This window comes from Trichosurus vulpecula, chromosome 9, assembly GCF_011100635.1.
Source record: "Trichosurus vulpecula isolate mTriVul1 chromosome 9, mTriVul1.pri, whole genome shotgun sequence".
NCBI classification, from domain to species: Eukaryota; Metazoa; Chordata; class Mammalia; order Diprotodontia; family Phalangeridae; genus Trichosurus; species Trichosurus vulpecula.
Genome location: NC_050581.1, coordinates 126,141,387 through 126,160,191, shown reverse-complemented (window position 1 = coordinate 126,160,191; position 18,805 = coordinate 126,141,387). Strand labels below are relative to the sequence as shown.

The 18,805-nt window shown below is 37.1% G+C and overlaps 1 protein-coding gene and 1 long non-coding RNA gene across 2 annotated transcripts in view; one reads left to right on the top strand and one right to left on the bottom strand.

The window, feature by feature from the left end:
• Window positions 1–1,263: 1,263 nt before the first annotated feature.
• The window catches only part of ADCY1 (adenylate cyclase 1), a 351,817-nt gene continuing 334,275 nt past the window's right edge, over window positions 1,264–18,805 (bottom strand). The window contains exons 16-20 of the mRNA XM_036738252.1: window positions 16,901–17,047; window positions 15,360–15,458; window positions 11,580–11,694; window positions 10,790–10,914; window positions 1,264–1,882 (exon numbers count right to left, since the gene is read on the bottom strand). Of these exons, the coding sequence (XP_036594147.1) occupies window positions 1,550–1,882; window positions 10,790–10,914; window positions 11,580–11,694; window positions 15,360–15,458; window positions 16,901–17,047 (819 nt within the window). The 3' untranslated portion in view covers window positions 1,264–1,549. The remainder of the gene's footprint in view (window positions 1,883–10,789; window positions 10,915–11,579; window positions 11,695–15,359; window positions 15,459–16,900; window positions 17,048–18,805) is intronic.
• The window catches only part of LOC118831095, a 58,986-nt gene continuing 52,048 nt past the window's right edge, over window positions 11,868–18,805 (top strand). Inside the window, exon 1 of the long non-coding RNA XR_005009122.1 lies at window positions 11,868–11,972. This is a non-coding gene — a long non-coding RNA (uncharacterized LOC118831095). The remainder of the gene's footprint in view (window positions 11,973–18,805) is intronic.

Sequence of the window (18,805 nt, the reverse complement as noted above, 5' to 3'; positions counted from 1 at the left end):
CTTAACTCTCTAGATCCTTCATATTTTCCAGATGCTCCCTAATTTAGATAACCTTCTTGGGCTTAGACTCTGACAGGCCTGATTCTGTTCTACTTAACTTGTTGGTTCTATTACTCACAGTTCTGCCTTTCCTAGCTAGTTTATGCCCTGAATAACCTCTGACCTTTAATGAATGCTATAACTCTACAAAGATACATATATCAAATTCAGAGGAATACGCTGTCATCACTTTCTTCTTCAACATAGATTTCTGCAACTTTGGGACAGAGCACTGATTTCTGGTCTTAAAATAATTTCCTTAATCTAAAATTGTCTGTTCAAAAAGCTTAGGAATTCTAGACAAACAAGATGTCTGAAAACATAAACTTCCTAAATTCTGTGTGTTTGTTTTTCTCCAAAACAAAACAAAGTAACATATTGTTCAACTCATAGGAACTTAAAAATCATACATGAAAAAGATGAGAAATGAGATTTGTCTCCTTATTTACTTTGAACAATAACACTGGACATTTAAAAAATGAGTTTGGATGGTTTTACAAGAAGCAAAAAGTCATCAAAGTAAAAAAAATAATTGGCAAGGCATACAAGTACTACTACTGATATTTATAGAAGGCGATGAATTGGTATGAAGCCCCTCAATCTCTAGTCCTCAGCAAAGAGCTTCCATTGGAAGAAATCCAGCAGCTACAAAAATTCATGCAGAAGGAAAAGGGATTCCTAAATATTACTGGCCTATTGCTGCACCTGAATCATGGAACCTCTGGTTTGATCTACAACCTGTGATTGATCATGGGGTAACATCTGGGCAAATATGCTTAGAGATGGTTCAAGTGTTTGTCAGTATTCCATCAAGGTCCCGAGTCCAATTTTTAACCTAATTTTGACTTATTGTACTAAATGTGATGCTGATTGGATGTTTTCCAGGGTTGGAAGAGGCAAGTTAGAGTGAGCAGATGCAGCTGTTTTGGAATTGGCTTAGTTCAATCTTGGATAAAGCTGCTGACTTTTTTAGGCTTGTTTATTAATTCAAACTCTGAGCAAAACTTTCATTGTTCTTGCTATAACTCCAAAATATGTTCCTGAGATACTGTATTGTATCCCTCGTCAAAATTTTAAACCGAACTCAGTCCAAACAATAATGGATATGAAGATGTGACATAGCTCTCTTATGCCATTGCAAATAAGGTTTAAATAAATACATGTATCTATATAAATTTTTATGCCTATATATAGAAGAGTGAGTGTATATGTGTTTATATAGAGTTAGGATATATACACACATACATTATCATTTACACACATCCCTTAAGCATACCATTTACCTTTTAAAAATTCCAAGAAAATTTCCTTATTTTCAGAAAACCTGCGTTATTCTTGTCCTAACACAATTGTTAGCCCTTATCGCTTCCATTCGAAATTTTCTTCTGTGGAGCTTCCTGGCTTTCTTTGGTTGTGTTAGATTGGATCCATGGCTGGCGCCACAACCTATGACCTTAAACCCCGTTGGCAAGCATACATGCTTTCTGAGTTCACTTGCAATGGCGCTCATCTAGGCTTCTTTCACAGCTGGCACAGAAGGAAGGTAATGGAGCGTTGGATTGGTATGGGTGCCTGCTGTCTGCAGGGCTCCAATCCCAGCTTTGACTGTAAAGCTAGATGAGACAGAAGGGCAGCTGGTGCCCAGTTTTGTCTGAATGTTTGATTTCCCATATGGATACATTTTCCGTTCTAAGTTTAAGGACCTGGTTTGAGAATTATTTCCATTTGCTTTTCCTTCCAGAAAATAGGTCAACATTTCACCTTTTCCCTTGACACTGACTTTACCTCGACATGTAAATTCATAGCTACACCGCTTTAATAACCGATGGACTTCTTCTGTGACCTGTTGGCAAAAAGAATTAAGTGTTATTCAACAAGCATTTACTTACTATATGTTATGCACTATGCTAGGCCCAGAGGATGCAAAGCAAAAATTGTCAGCACTTAAAAAACCTGGATCCTACTTGGGCTGGGGGAGTGGGGGTGGGATGGACAGCGTGTTTACAGGTAAGTGAATGCAAAATCCATACAGAATAAACACAAAACAATTTGGGAAGGTGGTTTCTTTGGCTATCAGTGATAAGATATCCATTTTTATCTTATTCATTTTCACCTTTTATTATCTTTTGTTTTTATACAACCTTCATTTCCAAATATACATTGCTTTTCCCTCCCCTTCCCACAGAGCCATATGTTGTAAACAAAGTAAAAAGAAGAGAGAAAGAGAGAGAGATTTCAGCAAGACTAACCAACACATTAACTAAAGAATATGGCAATATATGTACCCATCTCCACAAAGAAGGGAAGAAGATATATTTTCTCATCTCTTCTTTGGAGCTAATTATAATTATAATTAATTATAATATCCTAGCTTTCAGTTTCCTATTCTTGTTCTTTCCACTATTGTTGTAGTAATTAAGTATTATGTCCTTGACTCTGTTCACTATGCTTATACCAGTCTTCCCATACTTCTGTGAACTCTTCATATTCATTATTTCTTAAGGTGCCATTATACTCCATTACATTCATATACTGACCAATTTCACCATTTCACTGACCAATTCCTTAATTGATAGGTATCTGCTTTACTTCCAGTTCTTTGATACTAAAAATTTTTTAAAAAACAGTTTGGGTAGGGATATTTTGTTGTGTATAAGACTCTCCTTTTTTTCTTTGACCTGCATGGGGTATATGCCTAGAAATGGGATCGCTGGGTCAAAGGACATAGACATTTTAGTCATCTCCTCAGGATAATTCCAAATCATTTTCCATGATGGTTGGATCAATTCGCAACTCCACAAACAGTATATTAGTGTGCCTTCAAGGGATCAGTTTTTACCAGTTTTTGTAACTGTTTGTTCTTCAAGTTAAAATTACTCAAACAATTTAGCTTAATTCAATTCAATGGACATTTATGGAAGGTTCTGTAATCACATGGCTTTGGGGATGCAAAGATAAAAACAAAAAAGAGGTCTTTGCCCTCAAGGCATTGACAGTCTTATCCAGGATAGATGTACACAAATGACAATGAAACAAGGTACAATGTGATAAGTGAAAAGGAGAGAGCCAGACAAAAATTGTATAATATATATGAAAAGTTAAGTAATAAAAGGACATTTTCATTTGGCACAGGGGTTCATCATCTTATTTTACAGAAGAGGAAACTGCATTAGAAAGTGGAGAGGCAGTGTCACACCTCCTCATTATTATTCATGAATGCTTATTGATCTCTAAGGCCAGTACTACAAAGTTTTAGGAAAACTAATGTTCCTAGAAGACTTGTTTCAGAAAACAAAGAGCAATTGATATTTCTTATGATTCGGTCAGCGTCCAGTTGAATGCACCATCTTCAAAAAAGTGATCGAGAATGTTGTACTCCTAGTTGTGAAAGGCTAGAATCCGGATTATGCCTGGAAGGCTGGACGGGGCCCAGGATCATCTCTAGGTTTTCATTTTTTTGTTGTTGCTTTTTACCAACATTGTACCAACACTCTCTACTGACAAAACTTTTATGCAAATGAAATTAGAACAACACGAACATTAAGCTCAGCATTGAACATAGGAATTCTTAACTTTTTTTTTTTTGGTTTCATGGACCACTTTGGCAATCTGGTGAGGTCGATGGACCCCTTCATAGAATAACATTTTAAATGCGAAATTAAAATGCATAGAATTTAAAAGGAAACCAATTATGTTAAGATACATTTATCTAATATATTTTTTTAAAGTATATGGACCACAGGTTAAGATTTTCTATTTAAAAGGGATGAGAAATCACTCAAGGTTACCATGGAGGAGGTGGTGGTAGGGAGTATTTAAGTGGAGGAAGAGTTAGTCTTTTGCTTAAGTGATGAGTATGAAGGGGCTTTATTTTCACAAGATCCTGACTCTTTTTCAAAAAACAGTAATTGAAGGAGCTGCTTCCTTGTTCCCTACCAACTGCATCTCTGAGTCACTGCCTTACTAATGGCAATAAATGCCCTCCATCAAAATACAGAGATCAGAGCAATTGCCCCAATTTACTATATACCCTAGGGATAAATCTGGCTCAAGTGATGTTTGCTAAAATGAAAACATAGGAGTGTTAGTGTTGTAATAGCATGGTAGGAATCAAGCAGGGGCCCAGCTAAGTTTGGACACACATCTTATCACGAGGATGGTTGCAAGGTGGTGACATTTTTCAGTCAGATCTCTAAGATCACTACGCAAGTTGTAGAGGGGCTGCCATCTGCTGGTTGAGGGAATATAATAGCACTTAGAAACATCACAAGATCCTGAAGTATTGAAGAAGGATTAGGTTCCAGCTGCCTTTACAATACAAAGACGTGTTGTGAAGTCATGAATGGGAAAAACAAGAACACCAAGGCTGAGACTGTCTCGTTTTTATATCAATTATTGTTGAGAGAAATAAAGAATCATTTTAGTACAGCCTGATGTAGCATATGATACTTAGGAAGGAAGTTTTGAGAAGCACTAAGGGAGGGGGACACCAAAATGTTAATATTTGGTCAAAAAATGTACTTTTCTCATCATGGCTTTATGTGTGTTGCTTAAAAGATATCACTATATATAGTCTATTAAGCTTGTGAGGTCAAGGCATAGCGGAGGTTAATGAGCAACTCATTCCACCATATTTAAATTAAAACTAGTAGGCAGTAACTGAGGCTTGTCAGAAATCTATTCTGAATAATTCCATCTAGCCTCAAATAGAAGAGTATCATCAGAGCAGAAGCGAATCTGGGTCTTATTGAAGATCACTGATTGAACCAAACAAGTTATATTGGGAGGAGAAAGCAGTAAATTAGCCATGTTTTTGTCAGCTTAAATTTAGAAGGCAAGCTGAAGGAATGATGACTCAAATATTTCCCCCAAATGAGGAAGAACATTTCAAACAGAAATAAATCATCAGCAAGGACCCTTGTGGTATGATGATTTTAAAAACAAGTTGGGCCTCTCATCAGGTTCAAGGGAGACCAGCAAGGTAGATCTGCTCAATAGAAGTTGTTGCAGTAAGCAGCCCTTTTATTCTGAAGGAGCATCAGATAAAGAAAACTTATAAAGGGCATTCCAATACTTCAAAGTATCTGTGATTTCAATACCAAACTCCCTTTATCAAGACAGATCCCAGCCTTTCCATGACTTACTAGGAGGTCTTTGTGACTTACTTTTGTTGAAAAAAAATGTTACCCTATGGCCAACGTCCTGGTGATGAGCCTTTCTACATTCAGTGAGGCTGGCCCTAAAATAGCAGATTCCATATGTGACTGGACCTATGAGAGTTTGAAATCCTTTGATTGTAGTCTGAAAAATCAGAGAATGTTCATGGAATGATGAGAAAACAGAAGATGGAGACTACAGATTACATTAACTAGAAGCCAGAGGCAATGATGCAGTGATCATGGGGATAGTGGTATGGAAGGAGATGTCTCACAGCACATCTTCTCCAAAGAACTCAAAAGAACAGTGACTTTTCTAAATTCCAAAGTCTACATGCTGAGAGTGAGGATAATGGGCAGGAAGTCTCAGAGGTCTTCATAAGAACTTTAAGTTGCACTGTAAGTTTCAATTGTTTGAAAAAACAAGGAAACTATGTTATGAGTTTCTTACTCCAGGAAAAGCTCCAGAAGTTTGAGTCCCGAAGGCAGCAGAAAAGTCTATGCTCTGATCCCAGGACTGGTCGACTATTTTAAAGTTGAGGAACCACAATGTATTTGTGATGATATTCAGACCAATAGAAGCTTCCATTATTAGTAACCCAGAGCTAATCCTTCAGAGAAAAGAAGAAAGTTCCCCAAACTACTCTGTAACTTAGAAAAACTCAGCCCCACTCAGAGAAAGACTAGGACAGAAACTGAATTATGGCAGTCAGTCTAGCCTCCCTTGGATAAAGCATTCCCTACTGGTTTTGTATCAACAACTAATTCAAAAGTTGTAATAGTTAGAATTCTGATTCTGGAAATATTTGAAATGTAGCAAAGGTTAAGAATGTCATTGGATCTGAATAGGTTTTGGGGTGGATTCTTTCAATTAAGGATTTCTAAGGTGATAAGTGGACCAGCAACTAGATGCTTGCATAATCCTTCCAATGCCATGTCTTAGAGTGAAATGCTTAAGGAGGAAACGATGAGGTGGGCAATTAAGTAAATAACAATATGACATGGTAACAACTACCTCATATCACTAAATTTGGCACTGTTCATATTTCTTCATAGCTCTGTTTTGAATTTCAGACTATTGTGAAATATTTTGAAGCCAGATAAGAATATGTAAAAATAGCATGAATAAAAAGAAAGTTGAGTCTTATCTGAATGACAGGAGGAAAATAAAAATGCATTAGAAAAACCTCTTAACAGTACAAATATCTGTTAATTTTAAATCATGTCTTGTTTTTATTTCAGCAGAGTAATCATTCATAACTCACGCATTGCACTGTTTGTTCTTAAAGACTGATCACTTAAGAAGATGGGAGAATGTCTGTATTTCTTCATAATTTTGCTAAAGGAACCAAAGGGATCAAGGTCTGCTTAGCTAAAATTGACTATGGAGCACCATCTAACAGTGATCCAAGGGAACTGCAGCTTTACAGTCACTCAACTATATTACATACTTGCATATAATTGTGACTCCTTGACCACAAGTCATCTATGATGATGACTTCAAAGTGATAGCCAATGGGTTACACTTGAAAAAAAAAGGAGGGAGACAAGAAGAAAGGAAACTAGTGGGCGGGGTGGGGAAGGCATGGAGAAGGAACATGAGAATGGCTTGTAACAGTGAGTTGACTTTTGTATTTAGAAGACCTGGGTCTGACTCCCAGCTTTCTGATTTGCTACATGTGTAACTTTAGGGCAATTCATTTTACTTTTCTGGGCTTTAGTCTATACAATAAGAGCATTGAACTAAATGATACTAAAGGTCCCTTCTAGCTCAGACCTCTGATTCTAGAAGTAAAGATGGAATAAATATAGCGTGCAGGATAAGGGAATGGAGTTTACTAAAATAGTCTAAGAAAAAAAGAGAGAGAAAGGCATATTCAAGTTGCTTTAATGGAGATAGCAAGATAAGATTCACAAGCTGGAAAGAGGAGCTGGGGAGAAGGATTTCCAAAAGGTGGAACTAGGAAAACCAGATGAATTGATAGGGGGAGAGAATAAGTGGCATCAGTTTCACCTAGACATCGATAGAGCTGGACTTTAGATGCCAAACAGGAGATAACTTTACGCAGCAAACAGCAAGGGTAGGGGAGAGGAGATGGACATAGTAACTTGGCTGGAAGGTTTAAAAAGGGTTATCAATTTCAAGAAGCATAACTAAAAAATAAGTCGGGGGGGCGGTGCCTAGGACTCATGGACTAAAGCAGAAATGGACAGAACTCTGATTGCGCTTTTAGAAGGAGCTGTTTGGCATTTTGAAATACCTCCCACTCTATGCTGCCCCCTTGGGATCACATAATTTAAATCTAGGATAAAGAGAGTGATATACTTGACTTTGTGGGAAAATACCTCATCTATATATTGTTTGTTACATACAACATCCCCCACCCCCACACACAGTTCCCTCACATTATACTACATCCCCCACACCATTTCCTCACATGATACAACATCCCCCCACCCCCACACACCATTTCCTCACAATCATGTTTAGCTTTTGAACTAGGATCATAAGAAGGGGATAAAGAGAGAATTGTAATGTTTAGCAGTAACTAATTAGGGAACATGAAAGTATAACTATTTGTTTATTGCAAGTAGGGAAAAGTTTTTCAAAGCTCCACATATTTTCCATTGAGAACAAATAGGAACATTTATCCAAAGACCTAAGCGCCAATGGGATAAAAGATACATGTCAGTTACTCCCAGATCTGAGTCACTCCTATCTGCTGGCTGATCTCAGAATGAGAAACCATAGAGTCAAATGGAAGTGGGAGGAAATCCAGTCACAATCATGATTCCTTTTCCTGTGCCAAAGGGATCTGCCCATCAAAATGAATCACTCAGACAAGGGAGTCCTACTAAAAAAGCTGGATAGTAGATAAGCCAATATCCAAAAGGCCAAATATTTGGTCGTGACTTAAAGGAAAAAGAAGACCAACCTATTTTGTAGTTGAAGAAACTGAGGCAGAGGTTAAGTGACTTGCCCGGAGTCACCTAGCTAGTAAGTGTCTGAGGCTGGATTTGAATTCGGCTCTTTTTGACTCCAGGCTCAGTGCTTCATCCTCTGTGCCACTTAATGGCCTCAAGTATGTTCCTACTTCAAGTAGGGGCCACTCTACCATGTTATAATGAAATCCATTTCAATATTTCAAGGGTATGTGATGTCATGGGTGTGGAAATATTCCCTTAACCAATGCAGATTGCAGTATAGTTATGCCTTACTAGATGGCTTTGGGGGTGGGGGATTCTGGGGCCAGAAATGCAATATAACCAGCCAGTTGAGGAATCTCTTAAAAACCACTTAGGTTGGTCTTCAGATGACATTCCATTTCTGGGCCAACACTCGAAGCTTTTGTACTCTGGTAAGATCTGTCAGAACTTGTGCTTTGTCAAAACAGCCATTCAAGTCAACTATAAAAGGCTTAGTAACTCTGATCAGCACAATGATCCACCACAACTCCAAAGGACTCATGATATAAAATGCTATCCACCTCTAGAGAGCAAACTGATGGACTCAGAATGCATATATTTAAAGCATATTTTTTCTTTTAAAATTTTTCTTTTATTTTTTCAAAACATGGCTAATGCGGAAATGTTTATGTATGATGGATATCACATTTCTTGCCTTCCCAATGGGTGGGGGAGGGGCTGGAGGGAGAGAGTGAATTTGGAAGTAAAAATAAAAATTAAATTAAAAAATCAAAATTAAAAAAAAAACAACCATCAAGAATATGAGGTCATTTCAATAACAATGAAAGTAGACACCAGGGTAGGAATTTACTATTCTTATTTATTAGTTTGGTAAGAATCATATCAGTGGCTGCATGGAAGAAAAGAAAAAGAAAGAGAAGGAGGAGGAGGAAGAAAGGAGAAAAGAAGAAATCACTGTTAACATTTATATAGCGTCTATTATGTGCCAAGCACTTTACATATATTTCTTGTTTGATCCTTCCAACAATAGTGGGAGATTTTACATTTTACATTTGAGGAAACTGAGGCAGACAGAATTTAAATGAATTGCTTAAGGTCACACATCTAGAGGTATCTGAGGCCACATTTGAACTCAGGTCTTCCTGACTGTAGGCCTAGTGCTCTAACCACTGAACCACCCAGATGTGGTGATAAATCACTTAGCCTTCATAGGCATTAGGCAACTTCCTAAGATTCATATTCTAAGTCAAAGGCATTTATAATTGTCAGAGAAATTTCCCATATTGGGAGCTCCCCCATGTTGATAAAATTATAGACCCTTTGTGTATTCCCTCATTCATAACTACTCACAGTTATTTAGTGCTTCGATATACAAAAATAGCTCACTGAAGAAGCCTAGAACTAAGTTAAACATTATGGTCATTTCCTTGGAGAAGGGAAAATGATGCTTTGAGATGGGATGAAAGGTTCAGTAACCAGTCTCTTTCATCATAGGCAAGCTATAGGTCCGCCTTATACAGAGAGAACTCTACCCTGATCATTGAAGGAACAATTCACAAAATCAAGGCCTTCTGGGTGAAGGCTTCCATAGATTTATGATAGAAGTGGGAGAAAGAATGAAGGCAAAACTTTCTTTCTTCTGTGGATGGCAATAAATTGGAATTGGGCTAAAGGATGAAGGTGTGGAGGACAGGGAAGGTGAGAGAAAGCCAGTGGTTATTTATACTTTGCAAGTCTGGAATGGGAAAATCAGGTTGAATGATTTTATAACATTTACTTCGGGGTTCTTGTTGAATCAAGAGTGTGCATGCACACTAACAAGGCAAGCTTATGGTATAATGACCTTGTTTTTGGCTACATGAACTATATAAATATAAACACCAATTGCTATACAGAAGTTGACAAAAATCCATGGGGAAAATTTTTCTAACAATATCATACAGATAATGAATACAGTTGAAAAAGTCAACAGAAATTTTTTAAAAGTCCTATTCCATAGGACCTTTTGTGACTTATAACAGGTCAGTCCAGCTTTTTATTATTTTTTAAATTTTATTTATTTTATTTTTAATTTATGAAACAAAACAAAAATTTCCATAACATAGAATAAAAAAGATGATTGCATTTGAAAATGCCAAGCTATTATGTACTATTTGCTATACCTTTTAAGTATAAAGTTATTGTGTAACTTTTTTTCCTTTTTTTTAATCCCACCACCCCTACCCCAGTCCATCTTTTAATGGCCACTTCAAGGATATAGGACTTGGAAAGATCTTATTCTATCAAATAACGTAAGGCAAAAGGTTTGGGTGTGAAGATATGGGGTATGTATGTTTGTGTGTACGTGCATGCGTGGTACGTATGTATGTGAGAGAGAGACAGACAGACGTCAAAAAAGCAAGGATAAGTAATGACTGGCAGTATGTTGAAGCTATACAAAGAAAAGAAAAAAAACAGAGAAGGAATTCTTCTAGAAGGAGAATATTCATATCTTTCCACTATAAAAGCCTGTGTCAAATGAACAAAAAAATACTTTCTTTTCCAATGGCAATTTCCCTACATTTGTAGGAAATTTAAAACATAACATTAGTGATTGAATTCAAAATAAATCCCTTAAACTCAACAATGCTATAGAACAGATTTCAAACTCTTTAGAATAAACAAACCTGAATTTTCCCCTGCACTCCAGTACTATCCATTCGGCTGGCAACATTTACAGTGTTTCCCCAGATGTCATATTGAGGTCTCCTGGCACCAATAACACCTGCAACTACTGGACCTACATTAATGCCTGGGGAGGGGGAAAACATATTTGTTTTACTTTGATAACACTTCACTTAAACGTAGAAGAAAATCGATCGTGTTCTAAATCATTCATTTAAAATACTGTTAATGTTATTCTTGTTATGTTAATGAGCATTTCTTGGCTTATGACTTTCATTCAACCTGCTTCCTATAATGAGAATTTCCATGACATAACAAAAAGAGCCCTGGATTTGGAGTTCGAGGATGCAAGCTGTAATCCCGGCTCTGCTGCTAATAACTACCTCTCTGACTTTGAAGAAATCATATCTCTAGGTCTCTGTTTAAAAAGACTGAACCAGGTTGGAGTTGGACTTTTGATCTCTAAGATCCCTGAGAGTACCAAATTCTGTTATGTTAAGAACAGTTAGATGTATCCAAGAGCAGAAGTTTCTCCAAAAGGGGATGTATTTGAAATATTTGTTAAGAATTTTGTTGGGGAGAATTTGTACTAGATTACCTCTGATGTATTTTCCAATTCAGGATTCCATTTCTTGTAGTCCCTCTCCCATATTTCGAGAAGCCAAATACATGTTTTATGATTATAGTATGAATTCAGAATTACATGGTACTCTCAATTCTTTGGCTGCTACCATGATTAGGAAAAATAGACATGGCTAAACATACTCTATTTACTTTATAGTCATAGCTTACCAACTCGGAGGACAAAGTCGTTGTAAGATTGGTAGTTGATTTCATCAAGGACATCGAACATCTCTATTGCAAAATCAGCTAGTGTGCTCAGATGTGAATAAATTGACTTCTTGGCCTAGGTACAAAATAACCATATTCTTACAATGGATCTTGACATAAGAAAAGCTAATCAGTCAACCATGTAGACATTTTGCTGTCAGTTAGTCACTTATCTGTGAATTACCAATGGCGTTCAGGATTCGTATCCTATAAAGATCTCATGACAAATAAATAGTTAAGCATAGGGTACTCTGGATCAGCTGGCAGCTCATGTGGTTCCCTGGACTAAACTAGATGCCCTCCGGACTTCTTCACATCTACATTTTCCGATGGGATTTTATTTCACCAGACAAGGTAAGGATTAAAAAAAAAATCCTTTGTTGTACTACATTTTCACAGGTTTGTCGTGAAGAAAGCTCTTCATAAATCTGAAAGTGCTATGTAAACGTTAGTCGTTGCTATCAGAGTAGTAGTATGATAACTTGGAAAAAGTGCTGGACTTGAAGTCAGGAAAGCTACGAGACTGCATTCTTCCTTTGGACCATAGAAAAGAAAGTCACTTTACCACCCTGAAACTTAGTTTACTCACCTATAAAATAAGAATAATAGTACCTCTTAGTTCCTACCTTACTGTTATGAGGACCGAATGACATGTTATGTAATACATATGATGGTAATACATACAAGAGTTTTGTAAATCTCAAGGGAAAATATAAATATCGGTTGTTATTATTCTTTTACTTTTCTTTTATATATTTTTCCCTTTTTTTCCAGTTTGGGCTCATAGTGACAGTTAAAGTAAATGCAAAAACGAGTTGTTGAGTCTGCGGAATTCCGAATTGTCACCGAGATCCAAAACCATATTAGCTCTTCTAATTCCTTTGTAGATAGTAAAAACAAACAAACGAAAACCCTATTTCTCCTTCCTGGTGAATAAGACTGAATTATAGAAAACGTCACCTACCATCATGGAATGACCTTTACCTCTCTTTAGCTGATGACCTGAATCCATGACCTTGGCTTACATAATAGATTTGTTTTTGTTATTCATTTAATCAAGTCAGCAAGGTAAGTTGTTTGGGTTTTGATATGTGTGTGTGTGTGTGTCTGTGTGTCTGTGTATATGCTTGCCTGAGCGCTAAATTAGTAGGTCTAAGTGCTTGAGTGTTCTTTTGAAGCAGAAAATTTAGAGTTGCAATAATCTCATTTATAAAAAAATGTAATGTTAACTCCATTAAAATGAGAAACATTATTATCCAGGATAGCCAAATCCATAAAATGAAATTATTCTTTTACTGCAAATTCTTCTTTTGTTGATTTCTGCTAATACTTAGATCCGATCCTCTATGTCCTCTGAGTTTTGTTACAATCAGTGGGACTGCTGGGGTGAGACTATGCTGTGCTAGAGAAATACATTTTCTTTATTGTGTCCCAATAATCTGAAGAATTCCATATGTTCTTCTGTTTCACTCATTTTATTTGACCCTCTATTCCCAGTTAACCTTCCCTGAGGAAATAATATGGTGAAATCAAAATGCAAATATGTTTGTCCACTAAAACGACCTGAATCCAAATGAATGTTTTGGGTTTGAACTTCAGATCTCCTTGACTCACATCAGCTCTGCCACTTTGTACCCATGTGAACTTGTAAAAGACACAACCTCTCTACACCTTTGTTTCTTTACACGTTAAATGAGAGGACAGACTTGATCACTAAGGTTTCTTCCATTTCTAGATCCTATGATCTCTTCAGCTTTGCCATTGTAATATTAAAGAAGGTAGCATGGATTAGTGATTCAATGCTCTGGAGAGCCACCTTGTAGGCAGAAACATGGGTATCAGAATTATCCCTTGAGCCCAGATTTCACCATTCTAGCACTGTGGTCTCAGCCTCATCCCTGAAAGCAGATGCTCTCCATCTCTTCAAATTCTCTTCTGTCTGTTGCTTGTATGTGCTGAGAGCTGGAAGGTATGCTGTGTATAAGCTATAGCTTTAGGCAGCAGGTCAGGGATAAAGGTAGATCAATCACAATAGTGGTTCGGGTCAAAGACCAGCCATGCCTAAAGCATCATGATCACAATCTGATTCTGTCTGTCTTAAACAGAAGGAATTAAAAACGCAGTCAATCAGCTAGAGAAATAGAACCTCCAACCTACTGTGGCCTGTATGGGTCATCTGATTTTTCGAAGATATTTCGTATACTTTTAAATTGAAATTATTCAGACTCATTTTCATTCTGCATTTATATAAATGGATATTGCCTAAATCTGCATAGGATTTGAATCAGAGGTGTGAAAACTTAGCGGTAAAAAAGAGCTGGACTGACATTAGACAGGACCTGGGTTTGAATCCTCTTCCTCCCTCCTTCCCGTGGGATGTGGGTCAGGTCATTTTATTTCTCCGAGCTTGATGGAGAAAACAGTATTTTCAGTATGACCCTCACAGGCTTGTTTTAAGGATCAAATGAGATAATATATATGTAAAGCACTTCATGAACTATAAGGTCCTATATAAATGCCAGTTATTATGATTTTCATAGCTTCTACCTTTTGGCTTGTAATGATTTTGTCAAGGTTTTGATACCTGCACTTTACTCTGTATCAAGAGGATTCTTGTGAAAAGGCTGCTGGTAAATATATTTTTCCTTTCCACCTCCCACTCAGGCAGGGGTGGAGGGGGAGACTAGAATGTGTTCTGTTGTTTACTGATTACTAACATTAATTTTTAACTTTGGTTGCAGTTAAAATAGAGGAATTGAGCTATGTGGATGAATGCCGAATATATAAAAGAAATCAGATGTGTGGCCAAAGAACAGAACTTAGGCTGTTGCAATCTACTTGTATCACGTAAATATACACTGAGTCCTCAGCACATCCTGATAAAACTTTCAAACAAGTGCTTTCCATCCTGGACTAGCTCACCTGCACTCACTTGCCATTGCCAAATCAAAAGCGCACGAGGCAAACACCTTCTAGTAACATCACTATGCTGCGATTTGATATTGTGCTTTTTTGAGGGTCATAGTTCAAAGGGCAATCAGCTTATTTGCCTGGAAGGATACTGATACAAAACTCAAGGAATCTGAGGAAACAAATAACAACTCAAATCTATCAAAGGAAAAAATAATAGTTGGCATGCAGTACCTAGCGTTTCAAAAGCAGTTTAAGATTTGCAGAGCACTTCACATATATGATCTCATTTGATCCGTACAACAACCCTGAAGGGTAGGTGCTATCATAACCCCCATTTTATTTATGAAGAAATTGAGGCTGAAGGAGGCTAAGTGACTTGCCCAAGGTCACAAAGCTATTAAGTATATGAAGTGGGATTTTAATACAGGTCAGCTTGAGTTCAAGTCTAAAGATCTATGCGCTGTACTACCTGTCTGAAGGAAGGAAGGAAAGAAGGAAGGAAGGAAGACCAAAATGGAATAATTTGTGCCTCATCTATGTTTCTGTATTATTTCCCTATTATAACTTAACAAAAAAAGGGGATAGGGAGAACCGTTTATCTAAGTTATATTACCCCTAGGACCTAGTGCTGAACTCTGTACCCAGCTGGTATTTACTGTTTGTTGAAACGATATAATGAACTATTGATCATTCTGCTATGTGTAACAAGATGATTATCATTTGGGAATACAAGTATATCCAGTCAAAGATCTGGACCTTTAGGAAATCTCATGAGATCCAAAATGAAAGGCCTGCATTCATTCCTTCCAAATATTTTCTGGGGCTTACCTTAGTCCCTGTGGTCGGCACCAATCCCACTGCAGCCATATACGTACTTCCAATTGTCTTGATCTTTTCTAGGTCCTTATAAAATTCTTTGTCCATGAGCTTTGTTTAAAACATAAAACTGTTAAATATTACATAATATTTTAGAAAAGATACCACAGTTATCAGTTCTCATGTGCAATAGTACAGCAGATTAAACACACTATGAAAATCAAATTTTAGTAGATAGGCCTGTCAGTCTATGAACCAATGAAGGATTTAGGGGAATTAAAATGGGCTTGGGATAGGAACTCAGAAATATGATCATAATGAATATGTTTTAATCTCAAACACCTGACAGCATCACAGAGGTCTTTCAGAGACTTGTTTTTGTAGTAATATGCATTATTATTGCTGATGTTGTTAGGAAAGGAGATGAAGACAGAAAGAGTATGTGTCTTCTCCCTGTGTTTCTATGGTTATATTCAAAAAAAGCCTGGGACTAAAAGTGGGTGGACTCATGAAAAGTAAAGGAAAATTCAAGGTATTTCCTGATTCTGGTTTTGAAAAGTATATTCTGGGGGGAAAAAAGACCAAATTTGAAAAGGAGTCTGAAATTAGAATCTGATGGCAGCTGTGGGCGTGAACAGGAAGGGAATACTGATTCTCAAGATCTGACAAGGGAAAACAGTAAAGACATTCTACAAGAAAGAAGAAAACATTAACATTTCTCTCTACTCCCCCATTATTAAGAAAAATCACATCATTATGGAAATTTCCCTTGTATGCTTCCCAATATCTCAAAAGTGACTGTTGGGATAATGCTAGTCAAAGTTCAGAAGTCAGACACAATTTAATTGACAGAGAGAAAACTAGTTAGACATTAAATGAATGGGTAGGTAAGGATTCAGAAGAAAGTTTCATGGTACCACAACAGAAGAGAGAGAATAACCTCAGCCTGATGAAACGCAGGTAGGTCAGTGCTGCCAAAACTAAATTCATTGTAAGTAACTGCCATTTGTGGTATTAAAAGCTTGAGGAAAGGCAGCATCCTCACTGTTCAGGGAGTATGGTGTGTTGGGCAGAGGGCTGGCTTTGGAGGTCAGATGTCAAGGGCTTATAAACTAGCTCTCCAGCTTGCTATGTCTTTTCCCTTGGATGAATCACTTCCCATCTCTAAGCTCAGTTTTCTCATCTTTAAAATAAAGAATTTGGACTAAATGAACCCCTCTTCTGGCTTCAGTTCCTGTATCAGAATGAATTGGAAAAACTAAACCATTTCAAAGAGGAGTGTTTCTTTCACAAAGGAGGACTTCTTTTTGAGACTAATACGCTAGCAGGCTGGGTAACTACTTAAGCCGGCATTACTTCACCATGCGTTGGAATTTTCAATTTCATCAATCAAAAACTGGGTATGTGACTGGATTAAATGCAGGATTTAACATGAAAAGAAGCTACACAGTCAACTGAAAAAGCAATTCCGTGCATTACTATAGAGATCTAGACCCCCTAACAAAACATTTTCCAATCAATAATATCAAAATGATTGAAAATGGAGACATTACCTCATCAAAATCAGCAATAATTTCATTTAAGAGGCGCAAACACTCCACTCCCATGTTATTGCCATCCAGTTCGATGTAGAAATCGTTGAAATTTGGGATGGAAGCAAACATCACGCCCACTTGCGAATAGGACTGGTAATAAAGGTCCTGTAATTTTAGAATCATGATTTGGCTTGCATAACAAACAAATGGGCATCACAATAAGCAGCTTGTTATTATTAGGAAGGTGATGAGAATACAAAGGCATGACTTCTATAAGGATGGCTGTACTATTGTATGTGCATATGTTATGTGTGTGTGTGTGAGAGAGAGAGAGCTGTTGGATTCAGTACTAGCATTTAAAAATACACAAAGCTCAAACAATTCAAATGTGAAACCAGGACTTAATAGGTACCTTTTTGTTCCAACTTGTCAATCTAGTAGTCTTTTACAATAGTCACAATATTGATTCAGAAACACTTAACTTCTAAAATGATATGGTTCTTTGACTCATTTCCTTTACTACACTTCTTTGCCTTCTGCCATTGGCCCCCTTGTCAGAACACTGGAATCAGCCCATTCAAATTTAAAGGTCTTGACCAAGTCGCTCTTCCATGGCCAACATAAGTCATGGGAAAGTAAGAAATGGTGTGATTTAGCGTAACATCTAAGTGAATATGTGTTTGCTGAACTACTCCTTAGCTTCCTTAGGTGTTCCCCTCAGGTGTCACCTCCTACAGGAAGCCTCTCTGGATTTTGCCAGGTGTAATTGTTCTCGTCTTCACGTGTCCCTCGCTTTATTGACTCAAATAAATATTGTATACTCCTAGGAAGTTTGTAAGCCCTCTGAGGGCAGGAGATTTTGTTTTTGCCCTAGGATCTCTAGCACTTAGTATAACACTTGGTGCATAGCAAGTGCTTGATAAAAATATGCTTCCTTGGATTGCACTTAACATCTATAAATAAGCATATATCATTGGCAATATGTAATATACATGAAAACATTATAAAAATTAATTCCACAGCTAGTTTTCTTAATACAGAAAACCCAAGTTAACTTAGAGAGAAATCAATGCAACATTTTAAAGTTTTTTTCCCCAAGATTTATTGTTAAATCTTCGATTTAAAGCACATAACTTTCTCAGCATCATATAATTAATAAATGTCTGTGGCTGGATTTAAATGGAGGTCCTCCTGACTCCAGGGTCAAAGCTCTATCCATTGTGCCACCTAGCTGCCTCTAAATCTGTGATTTTTTAAAAAAAACTTCTCTCTTTTAATAGATTTATGTGTCTGTCTTAATCATTGCTAATATCCTGTCCTAAAACCACACATGAGAAGATCAGGATTGTTGGAAGGGTCAAATGTGAATGAGACTTGTAAAGTGCATGAATCCATTAAAACAGAAAGTGATTGCCACCATCATCACCAACGTGATCTTCTGGATTATGATTGTCACTGTCATCACCAGTGTCATGGTCATCACTGATAGTGGAAATTTTTAGAAAGATGACAGACACCTATAGAATCTGATCCTATCTTAAGGGCAGGGCAGGTTATGGGGGTGGGGGAAGGAGTGCCCAATGGCAATTAAAATCCCCATAGGAATTTCATTTCAAGGAATGGAAAATATAACTCTTTGTAATCTTAAAAAGAAAAGGTTATAGTATATGAATAACTACAGCCTAATTCGTGGCAGCTAGGTGGCACAGTGGATCTAGAGACAGATCTGGAGTTCAGTCAAATCTCAGAACCTAATTAACTGTATAACCCTGGGCAAGTCACATTCACTGTTTGCTTCAATTTTCTCATCTGTAAAATGGGAATCATCATAACACTTGTGAAGATTGAGATGATGCTTTTAGCACAATGGCTTGCACATAGTAGGTGCTATAAAAATGTTATCTATTATTATTATTATTAATT